The sequence below is a fragment of the Trichogramma pretiosum genome, unplaced genomic scaffold (assembly GCF_000599845.2).
Source record: "Trichogramma pretiosum strain Unisexual culture from Peru unplaced genomic scaffold, Tpre_2.0 scaffold9, whole genome shotgun sequence".
NCBI classification, from domain to species: domain Eukaryota; kingdom Metazoa; phylum Arthropoda; class Insecta; order Hymenoptera; family Trichogrammatidae; genus Trichogramma; species Trichogramma pretiosum.
In genome coordinates, this window is record NW_019641697.1 from 1,659,330 (window position 1) to 1,671,181 (window position 11,852).

General features: G+C 31.7%; 2 protein-coding genes across 4 annotated transcripts; both read left to right on the forward strand.

The window, feature by feature from the left end:
* Window positions 1-1,875: 1,875 nt before the first annotated feature.
* Window positions 1,876-7,598, forward strand: LOC106651688 (cell surface glycoprotein 1-like). Of its 3 annotated transcripts, none has more exons than XM_023462167.1 (4): window positions 1,876-2,181; window positions 3,463-3,495; window positions 3,563-5,008; window positions 5,171-7,598. In XM_023462167.1, the coding sequence occupies exons 1-4, from the start codon at window positions 2,106-2,108 to the stop codon at window positions 6,526-6,528; spliced, it is 2,913 nt and encodes a 970-aa protein (XP_023317935.1). In that variant the 5' UTR covers window positions 1,876-2,105; the 3' UTR covers window positions 6,529-7,598. The 3 variants fall into 3 exon arrangements, with proteins under 3 accessions (XP_023317935.1, XP_023317934.1, XP_023317933.1); XM_023462166.1 differs by having other exon boundaries at window positions 1,879-2,181; window positions 3,563-4,228; window positions 4,328-7,598; XM_023462165.1 differs by having other exon boundaries at window positions 1,879-2,181; window positions 3,563-7,598.
* Window positions 7,599-9,630: 2,032 nt separating this feature from the next.
* Window positions 9,631-10,771, forward strand: LOC106651526 (uncharacterized protein DDB_G0280315-like). The gene is made up of 3 exons (XM_014370054.2): window positions 9,631-9,862; window positions 9,949-10,596; window positions 10,663-10,771. Exons 1-3 carry the CDS (start codon window positions 9,796-9,798, stop codon window positions 10,683-10,685), a joined length of 738 nt encoding a protein of 245 aa, XP_014225540.1. The 5' UTR covers window positions 9,631-9,795; the 3' UTR covers window positions 10,686-10,771.
* Window positions 10,772-11,852: the final 1,081 nt, after the last annotated feature.

The window sequence follows — 11,852 nt, forward strand, 5'->3', positions numbered from 1 at the left end:
TGGTTTAAATTCTGGTATCTTAGGTACAAATAAAGTGTCCATAGAACCTTATCTTAAAGTTATGACGATTCCAATTAGTGAAATAGGATTTTAAGTATACAAAATGGTGACTGGCAAACCGTAATATGGAAGGAAATTTCTGGAATTTTCAACTCAAAAAAACTATGTATTCTTACAACTGATCAAATAACTTTTTCATCAGTAAAATTTTTTCCTCAAATCCATCGTTTTTGAGCAACGGGTGTGGATATGCTATTTCTGTAAAACGAAGAGTTACAGAATGAGCCGAGTTAATCCAAAATGAATATAATAAATATTACACCCGAATTAATTGTTTCAGCTCTCTCTTTTTTCTTGGATCACTTTAATGCAATAAATGATGAGAAATTTGAAAAATTCGAAATGTAAAAATGATAATTCGATTGCATTTTTTATAATTTATCTTTATTAAATGGGAGTGTAACAATTTTTAACAACAGGGGTTTAAAGCATTTGTCAAAAATTATAAATGAATATTTTTTCATGATTTTACCTGATTGTCGATTGAGGAAAATAGTATAGTCCTCAGTAAAGATATTTTAAAATATGTATAATAATATTTATATTTTCATTTTTAACTTTCCTTTCCTTTCCTCTAAATTCATTGGCTAAATAAACGTTGACACAAAATATATCCTATATAACTCTTAAATGATTTTTCTGACCATTTTGCTGACTGTTGAGAAATATGTTACATCATGTGTAAGCTACAGCTTTTGAACAGCGATTAAACAATTTTGTGCAATTGATGCCTTATTAGTAAGAAAATTGTATTTGAAAAATCGAAAGGTATATCACTGTGATTTCTGGTTTTCCCGTTACTGAGTCAGTTATAAAATTACAATATTGCGTCTGAACGGTCTGATGAATAGAAAATTCAATTATCTGCTGAGATAAGTTTGAAAATTTCCAAGAAAAATTACGTACACATGAATGCACTAACACTAGTTTCAATTTTAGGAACTTAAAATTGCAAATCAAACAAACATTTATTAAAATCGATTTTGCACATTTAAAATCATGATCAAATATACTTTACTTTTTAAATATATTATTTTAATCATTATAAAAATAAGTTCATCATTTGTGTGCTATAGTGTAAGCACAACATATTTAATTGATTATCTCATCGAATGGCATTGATATTTCTATGATGCGTACTGCAATTTTTAATCCTTTTATTATTATTACTTGTTTGAGTCGAAGTATGACAAATACAATATCGACAATAGAAATGTTTTTTAAATTCTTGTATTATTCACCCGCTTCTTATGTGTGCGATTAAAATAAAATGTGAGCATGAAAAATAATCGTTTCCTAGGTATAATTCTCGCACTTGTATCATAATAGCACCTCGTGCAGTATTTATAAATAATTAGTTTTCGCACAATTGCCATTGAAAATACTTTAATATTTTCAATGTATGAAATTTGGCCTAAAAATGAGATAAACGGTTATTAAAAATCACTGGAACTGTATCACCAGATGGTTTTAAATATTTCCCGATTCGTGATAATATTAACAAAAAATTTTTTCAAGTATGAAATCTCGTTTTTTTTATTTGAATACGAACTGATCGTTCAATATCAAAACATATAGCATTATACCCTTGCGATGCTATTATCTGATCTACGTAAACACGCAAAATTTCCAATCTTTCACGGTTCTTAATAGCTGGTAAACGGCATCGATTCAATAATGGCGTCACTTCTATTATTCAAAGCGATTATAATATTAAAAGCGAATCTCATCTCACTTGCATACCCAATCATGCAGTACTCTTCTCTTATAATCGATCAATGCAATCTCTTTAAACTGCGCCGTTTTGAAATATCAGTGAGAAGAATCGATTCTTATCTTTTTATTCTTGCCAAGACGGATACACAGCTTCTGCTGATGTTACTGTACTTCATCATCATTGGCGTTGCTGTAGAGTCAACAAGTATAAAAGCTTACGTTTAGTCCACTCAATTAATGTTACTACGATTCTTAGAGAGTTCGGGTTGCGATTGCTCATGTAAAAGATATTCGTCTTGGTGTAACTCAATTTCGCATAAGTGCAAAATATGAAGCTGTCAATCAGGGCCTGTCTGGCCCTGGTTATTAGTGCTAATGTCATTTATGTCCAAGCCTATCCTGCAGGTGATCATCATTTTTTATTATAAATTTTACGTTTTGTGCTATAAGTGATATTGTGATACAAAAATGACTGTTTGATAAATGTCTCGAGACGAGAAGTAAAAAGAAGTGGAAGTTTTTCAACATTTTTAGAAAAACTACGATGTTTTAAAAATTCCTTAATAATGGGCTATTTCAGTTTTCTGAGACAATATCTCTTTTCGTTCAGTTAAATTAGCAGGGACAGTATTGTATCGAATTAGATTTTGCGTCTGATCGAAAAATCAATTAATTTGAAATGATACTTAGCAGCATGGTGAAGTTTTATATTTTAAATTCGAGATGCTATGTACATAACTTTCGTCGAAGAGATCCATAAGATGTTCTATTCATTGTCACAGAAATCCCAAATATTTTATTGTTCGACACATAATTTGTAGATTACATTATTCGAAAAGAAATATTCTACTTTTTTTAATGTTAAATACAATTTTCGAGTATAGTATCTATTCAAACGTTAATTGTACTATTTTTCGTCTCAGGAATCGATACATATTCCGATTCATAAAATATCAAAACGAAGATGGAAACTATGATTATTACACGATTGAAGTGCATGTACTCGGAAATAAATTGTTTTAAGCATTGAATTTATATGGTAGTCTTTGAAAAATATACTTGATTGGAAATTTACACATAGAATAGTTGAGCATTATGAAAAATTTAAAAAAAATGTCATCTAAAAATATTGAAAATTGTCGATTTTCCAGCAGTTCTTTTTATTGATATTTTTTTGCAGTAGGCATGATTTCTCGTGAACGAATCGGGCTAAAAAATTTGCATGGTTCCTCTTCATAGTTTTGTTTCATTATTAATTCATTGAGTCGTTACAAAATTTTCTTTGAAAAATTACATTCAAACATATATTATAACTTTAAATTACATTTTTGTTTCAATTTCCTCGTTCAATTACGAATCGAGGGTGTTGTGATCTGAAATAGACGGGGATCAGACATCATAATCCGAGTGTTTACTATATCTATTTATAGCAATTTCAAACCCCAATAAACTATGAGAAAATATTTAATTTTTTAAGTTCGTACGATCCTGCATTGAAATATTCTGCCTATTGCGAAAAAGACTAGACATTAAAAACTGCTGGAAAATCAAGTATTTTCAATAATTATGCTGAATTTATTTTTCATAAAATAAAAATTTTGCAAAGTTCTTTTCCGTTTCAAATGCTATTATTAAATTCCTTATAAATTAGAAAGGAAATTAATTATTTTAAATATAATTTTACAGAAAAAACAAAGCATACTTCGAAAGTAGTTATTGGTAAGTTTTTATTTACAGCATAAAGCAACTGACATGATATTTAATTATTTCATAATTCATTTTTAAGCCAATTCAATATCGACCTCGGGAGGAATAGCATCTGCAACAGCAATCAATAATAACGGAGTAGCGAGGGCAAATGCATTTTCATTGGGAAATAGAAATTCGCCGTCACTTTTAAAAAATGGAGGTTTATTTGATTTAGCACGATTTATCAGTTCAAGTTATAGTGATCCTGTTAGTGATCGGAAATATCTTGATTCATTTGAAGATGCTCCTCGAGATTTATTAGATCTTTCTAGCTTAGATTCTATGATGTTATTTAATGATCGATCTGATTTCATGTCGAAGAAAATAAAACGTGAAATTCCTTCCAATCAATCGAGAATTTCTCGAAAACTTTCAAATAAAAATAGATCAACAACAGCAGCCCCAAATAAAGATGAAACTGATGACGATGAAAATGAAAATTCACAAGAAAATGAAGAGCAAGAAACCAAGACGACATCAGCCACAACTTCAAAACCCACTAGAAAAAAATCAAAACAAAATGATGAGAGTAAAATTACCTCAACGACTCCAACGACTAATGGCAAAAAAAATTCAGAAGCTGAAGATATGACTAAAAGTGCAAACGATTCTGACAATGAAAAAAATCCGAAAAATGAAGATAAATCTAAAGATGGTGACCAAGAAGATGAAAACACTTCTGAAAACGATGATAATCAAAAAGGTAATAAAAATTCTAATAATGATAGTGAAGGTGTAGAAAAAGATAACTCAAAAGATAAAGATAAACTAAAAAATAAAGATGATTCGTCCAATACCTCAGGAGAAAATAAAGATACGGATGATAATGAGCCTGAGGATGAAAAAAAAACAGAACTTTCGAAGGACGAAGCAGAGCCTACACCCGCTACTACGCCAAAATCTAACAAAAATAAAAGCAAAGCAACGACCACGATGAAGCCCCAAACTGAAGATGAAGAGCCAGAAGAAGATCCCGAGGAAACACCAGAGGAAGAATCAGAAAAAGAACCGACACCTGCGCCTACAACTAAACCAAATAAAAACAATAGACCATCTAAATCAACTCAAAAACCAAGTAATAAAAGTAAGACAACGACCACGACAACGCCCGATCCTGCAGATGAAGAAAAACCAGAAGAAGATGCTGAAGAAACTCCAGAAGAAGAACCAGAGTCAGAACAGTCACCTGCCCCCACACCTAAACCAAACAAAAATAATAAACCATCTAAATCAACTCAAAAACCAAGTAATAAAAGTAAGACAACGACCACGACAGCGCCTGAACCTGAAGATGGAGAAAACCCAGAAGAAAATGCTGAAGAAAAACCAGAAGAAGATGCTGAAGAAACTCCAGAAGAAGAACAAGAGTCAGAACCGACCCCTGCCCCTACACCTAAACCAAACAGAAATAAACCTTCTAAATCGACTCAAAGACCACCCAATAAAAGTAAAACAACGACCACGACAACGCCCGAGCCTGAAGATGAAGAAAATCCAGAAGAAGATCCCGAAGACACACCAGAGGAAGAGCCAGAACCAACACCGGCTCCTACACCCAAACCTACCAGAAGTAGACCATCAAAACCTACTCGTCGACCACCCAATAAAAGTAGAACAACGACCACGACAACGCCCGAGCCTGAAGATGAAGAAAATCCAGAAGAAGATCCCGAAGATACACCAGAGGAAGAGCCAGAACCAACACCGGCTCCTACACCGAAACCTACCAGAAGTAGACCATCAAAACCAACTCGTCGACCACCCAATAAAAGTAGAACAACGACCACGACAACGCCCGAGCCTGAAGATGAAGAAAATCCAGAAGAAGATCCCGAAGATACACCAGAGGAAGAGCCAGAACCAACACCGGCTCCTACACCCAAACCTACCAGAAATAGACCATCAAAACCAACTCGTCGACCACCCAATAAAAGTAGGACAACGACTACGACAACACCCGAACCTGAAGATGATGAAAATGCAGAAGAAGATCCCGAGGACACACCAGAGGAAGAGCCAGAACCAACACCTGCTCCTACACCTAAACCTACCAGAAATAGACCATCAAAACCAACTCGACCATCTGTAAGACCTACGAAACGACCTCAGAACGACAGGAAAACTACAACACCATCACCCATCGATATTGATTCTCGAATAAACGGAGACGAAAATCCGAATAATCAATTTGAAAACTTTAACCCTGATCAGGTTGGCGACGATGGACAGTACCATCCTACTGATCCAGATGATAATGGTTGGCAAGGTGCCTATAATCCTCCACCACATAATCCTTTTGGTAATCAGCCGAACCAAAATCCAAATTCCAACTGGCCACCTTCATTTCCTCAATTCCCAAACATTTTTCCATTTAATCAACGTCCACCTATGTTTCCACCATTGGTACCTCCAGGATATCCGCGCATTCCAAACCCAATGAATCCTTTTGGTCCACCGATTAGGCCTCGTAATCCTAGTCCAGATTCAAATTTTTCCAACAATCCGAATGGAGCAGACAACAATCCCGAAGAAAATGACCCTGATAATCAACCCGAGTCAAATGGTGATAAAAATCCAGACGAAAATGATACCGAAAATGATCCCAATGGAAACAATGCTGAAAATGATCAAGGCCCACCATCAGGTGTACCCGATCTCAAACCTGGAGAAAGTCCTAAATTTATTCCGGTAAGAATAGTCATTAGATGGTCTGGAAATCCCTTTCTAGCTCAGTTTTTAGGACCATTATTATTAAGACTGCACCAACATCCACCAATAACTCTACCTATGCCTAGCAATCCTGTAATTATTAGAACTCCTTTTAGTCCTTTTTTATCTAATCCTTTTATTATCAAGAATCCCGCACTGCAAATGTCTCCTCATGAAAGTCACGCGGAGCCTTGCAATTGCGAAGATGATCATAATGCCAGTGTACCAGTTATAAGAATACGAACTCAATCATCGCCTATAATTTATAGAAGATTCACAAATTATAAAAAATGATGAATTTTCACGTGGCGATTAAGTGAAAATAAAATTAGTTCAATAGTTGTTATTCTTTATCTATGTTATTTTTGTACTACGGACGATAAAAATTGTTTAAAAATTGGTTTTGATTTATAATGAGTTTTATACCAAAATGTGTATACTTACCCCGACGGAAATTTTTCTCATGAGAGTTTTATAAAGTCTAAAAAAGTCTTAAAAGGTCGTACAACTGTTCAGATCTTCTACACCTCATTAATGATTTGAAAGAATTAAAAAGAGTTTTTAAAAATTCATAAAACCTTGGAGACTCAATTTTTTAGCAAAAATGTCAAGTTTTTTTCATAATTTTATTTTTTCTATATTGTTCATATGGTTGCTCGTATAGTTTTTTCACCATGACTTTTGGCGAGCTTGGATACCGATCAAAGAAGTCTTTAAAAATATTGAAAACTTTTATCAACACTTAATAACTCTTAATAACTCTTTATAACAATTATTGTCACTTGTAAACATTTTTTTAAATTAAATAAGCGATTGCCTTACCCATCTGGATATTTCGGAAACCAAAGGTGTCAGGTTTCATATAAATTTTTTAAATTTATTTCTATCATATAGAACTCTTATAAAGTTTTATTAACTGTTAAAAATCATGGTACGAAATCCGAACATTTATAAGAATTTTTAAGACTTATTCAAACTTTGAAAGAGCTTTTAAGAGTTTTTAAGAATTAAAGTGGTGATGAATTTCCGTAGGGGTATGAATTCTATGATTAAACAAATAAAAAAAGATGCATTTTTTGTATTTTTAACGAGAGTATTTATGATTATTTATCTTGAGTTTTACAAAAATTTAGTCGAATAACAAGAAATTTAAGCACAACAAGTCTACTTTTTACGAGATAAAAATTAACTGACAAAGTGTACCACGGTCAGAACTACGTTAATCATAAATATTTATATTATTTAATCAGTATACTATCGTTTACATCTGTAATGAAGGAAATTATATAAAAACGAGCGCTAGAGAATTATTTTCTACAGCACGAATTACTACTGAGTCTAAATAAATAAAACTATGAACAAAATTTTTTGACTGTCAACTTTAATTTTTATTGATTAACATTTATTTAATCAATATTTAATCAATACTGATTATGGAAAGGTAAGAAAGTTTATATAGTTCTGTAAATTAAAGAAAGGTAAATGTACCAATATGAGCCAACTAGTACAATGCCTATTTAAAAAACGTTTGAAAATTGAATAAAAGTATTGGATTGAGTAATGATTATATTTATTCTTGAAGTTTTTTCTTTAAAATTTTCCATAAATAGTGTCAAATGACGTTTTAGATGAAATTATATTATAGAAGATTATAATAAACATCTACATTTTACATGTTAAAAATAGTAGCTAACTTTCTTCAGGTGATATATGCATCATCTGGGCTCAGTAGCTCCGATAGTTTTCTCAAAATGTAAAAAAGAGCGAGGAAAAACGTGTTTTTTGATAACTCGAGCAAAATAGAATTTTTGAATTTTGAGCCACAACAACACATCATGCAAAAACAGCTGTATCTAACGAAATTGAAAAACTTTAAAATTTTGAAAATAGCATTAGAAAGGTCAGACAAACATTTATCAGATAATTAAGGGTGGTAATACATAAGCTATTTCCATGAAGAAACCAATACACTTTTCTCGAATCATGCAAAAACTACGATTTTGGCACAAAATTGATTATAACTTCTAAAATAATGCGTTAACTTCAATTTCGAAGCCGGATTCTAAGAGGTCATAGATTGCATTAAATTACGTGTTTTTTCATTCTCAGATTGTTTTAGGCTACAGAATATTAAAAAGAAAAAATAGTATATTTTGCACCTAGGGAGTGAAAAATATACTATTTTTAATTAAATGAAAAATCAAAATGCTCGTTGAGTGACCTCTAAAATTAATATTAGAAGATGAAATTTATTAGGGCTTCATAATTAGTGATATTGAAGTCATTAAAACCGATACATTGAGATTTTGAAGATCTTTGATTTTTTTGATATAACGGTTTTAATATAACGGTTTAAATTGCGCTAAAATACATTATATAATAATGACAATTTACTTGATGCTCTTGGAATTCACAAATTACTTGAATAATGATAGCAAATTTTAATATTTTAACTTAAATTTTTTACACTAAATGTACCATATGATACAAGTGTTAAGTAGCGTTTTATGGTACGGCGTGATTTAGGACCTGTGCACAGAGAGGGTGGTGGGGAAGACACGATTTGGTCCGTATTCAAAATGCATTGAAATTTGGTACCATTTAAAAAACCTAATTTGAAAAATTGTTACTATTAACTCTAGCAAATTGAATATTATCAGGTGAATCTACGATACTTGAGGTTTCTATAAATATAAATTTTTTGAGTCAAAGCCTAAATTATAAATACTCGGCCATAATGAAAAGTCCATAATGTACTAGCTGTAACTTTCAGACGCTCAAACACTCCAGCATGAATTAGAAATAGGCAATATCACTTTATCATATTTTGGTTTAAAATTAGGCACTGGTTTATTATTGTTACATTTCACAAATGTTAAAAAACTAATAAAATAATTATACTAACTTTCATCACGTTACAAGCTGTACTCACAGCACTTAAATTTCGAAATGATAATCCTTATGAATCACTGGGCAGATTTGAACAAGAGCAATGTATCGAATAATCGGCTGAGATGAAAGACCGATGAAAGAAAACGAACGACAATTTAATCGAAAAGAAAGATATTAATAAAAGAAATTATATGATAATGACGAATAGATCCGAGTTTTGTATATTTGTAAATTTTAGAATTTGAATAAATTTGACGACTAAACCTTTTTTCGTCTGAAATTATGATCATTACAGTTGTTTAATCCAAGTGAAGGTTTGCTCAATCTATAATCGCTCTAGTCATAAATTCTTCTTAATTATATCGTCACGCTTTATTCATAAAAAATTTTTCAAAGTACTGATGCGTTTGAATAATGAGGTAAATGTTTTCTATAATAGGCTTATATTTTACGACATGAGTCCTATAAAATCATCCTGGCTCACGTCTTTATAGTCAGATTATTAGGAATTTCATTGAAGAGTTTTATAAAAACAACGCTTCTTTTTATCTTATGCAATTTGCATAAGATGTTACTTATATAAAAGAAGACGATTTGAAAAATGCCATATCGTTTACGTTATTCGCGAGGAAGAAGTTGTATTTTTGGGTGATAACTAATACAGTGAGAATGAAATTTGAAAGTATTCTTTTTATCTTGGTACTGGCATTCATCAGCGTTTGTAGAGCTGAACTGGGTAAGCTAACGATGAAACTTGCATTAAAAAATTTTTTTGTTTCACGTATTTGTTTGAAGTAATACTTTTATTTCTAAACTATCCAGGAATTAATGCTAGAAATGCTGGGTGGAATAGTAATTCTGGTTATAATGCAAACCTTGGCCATAACGGATGGCCAAACAATCCCGGATATAATAATAATTTAGGACTCAGTGGTCAAGGCATTAATCCTAGATATAATACTAATCTTGGACGCGCTGGATGGGGTGGTTATCAAGGTTACAATACAAATTTTGTTCAAGGTGGTTGGGGCAACAATCCTTATCCTAACCACCTCGGAAATGGAGCATGGAGTGGTCATCCTGAGTATAATACAAATCTTGGTCATGGTAGATGGAATGGCAATCGCGGTCATGATGTACATTTAGGATATTCTGGCTTGAATAATAATCATTATAATACGAATCTTGGCTATAATGGGTACGGTATCAACCCAGGCCACAACGCACAACTTGGACAAGGTGGTTGGGGTAGCAACTCAGGCTACCACAACAATCTAGGTTACAATAGAAACATTGATCATCGAGATTACAACAATAACCTTGGTTATGGTCGAAATTTAGGATACGGTGTAGCTAATGGACATCTCGGGAACGGACTTAATCCTGCACATAGCAGGTACAATAATAATCTTAATGATTTAGGAGTTATAAATCGTTCAATTACTCACGAGCCTTACGGTGTTAACGGAGGTATTTGACACAAAAATATTTCACCACTTCTAAATTGGAAAAAAATTAATACAATGTTCATTGCAGGGCGTCAACAATATGGAAAGTAAAAGATATACAGATTTTCTGAAATATTTGTAATGTAATATGCTTAAAATTATTGTTTTTTAAACAAATAATACTCATTAAATTTAAATTGCAGATGATAAATTTGAATTGTCTTATTTCAGTTTCCTTAAAATTATTCGAATTATCAACAAATTTTTAATTATCATTAATTATCACTTCCTTGATTTAATTTAATTATTAACTACCAGTATTGGAACAGTAATATAATCAGAAAATGTTATTCACATGTTTTCTCGATGAATTATTAATAATAATTTTCATATACGTTATTTTTTACTACTCATTATATCAATTTCGGGAAGTCAGTGCGTTTGTAAGTTTTCAAAATTAGTCTTATGATTCTCAATGGCATACAGCTAAAATTTTTAATTTTATAGCATTGACTATCCATAGAAACGTTATATTAAACTCTTGAATGAATCATTAGTTGTTGACAAGTTATTATTTTTTTTTTTTTCATTAAAAAATTTTTTACGAATATCCATGAAAATAAAATATTATGTACTTAAACATAACATATTTTTAAATACTTGTAATTATTCACTTGTTAATTCATTACAACAATAATTGTTTGTTATACCTTTTCAAAAAGGTACGACTTGAATATAAGAGAAGATACGTTCGTAGTTTACTTTTTTACTTTGAGTCATATAATTACGAAGGAAATCTTCGTGCAATTTCAATTGTCAACGAAGTATAGATGATAATTATGTATCAATCATCATTTTGTGTCTCCAAAGATTTCATATATAAGACTGGACTGTGTACTCAGTAGTAGACAGTTCGTATTTCGATTGTGTTGGCAGTTCGTAGTTCGGATTTCGTTGTTGTGTGAAGTGAAAAAATAAATTGTTACAATGAAATTCTTATTTGCTATTTTAATGATTTTTGTTGTGGTATTGAATGTTCAAGCCCAATTTGGTAAGAAGTTCTATTGATAAATATTTCAGTATGGAAAAACTTATTCTAACTTTTTCACGTAGATATTGATATAAATGGAGGTGGTCCTGGATACGGCTATGGCAATGGCTATGGTCAAGGTTACGGCAATCGCGGCGGTTACAACGGGCGTGGAAACTATAACAATGGTCGTGGCAATGGAGGATTCAATGGAGGTAAATAAATTTTGGTAATAAAAAACAGAATTG

Bases quoted from the DNA above. Each gene is read 5' to 3' on its own strand.
- LOC106651526 (XM_014370054.2), top strand. From the start codon at position 9,796: ATGAAATTTGAAAGTATTCTTTTTATCTTGGTACTGGCATTCATCAGC. The intron at 9,863-9,948 runs GTAAGCTAACGA...TAAACTATCCAG, and splicing joins CGTTTGTAGAGCTGAACTGG to GAATTAATGCTAGAAATGCT. The intron at 10,597-10,662 runs GTATTTGACACA...TGTTCATTGCAG, and splicing joins GCCTTACGGTGTTAACGGAG to GGCGTCAACAATATGGAAAG.
- LOC106651688 (XM_023462165.1), top strand. From the start codon at position 2,106: ATGAAGCTGTCAATCAGGGCCTGTCTGGCCCTGGTTATTAGTGCTAAT. The intron at 2,182-3,462 runs GTGATCATCATT...ATAATTTTACAG, and splicing joins TGTCCAAGCCTATCCTGCAG to AAAAAACAAAGCATACTTCG. The intron at 3,496-3,562 runs GTAAGTTTTTAT...TTCATTTTTAAG, and splicing joins TACTTCGAAAGTAGTTATTG to CCAATTCAATATCGACCTCG.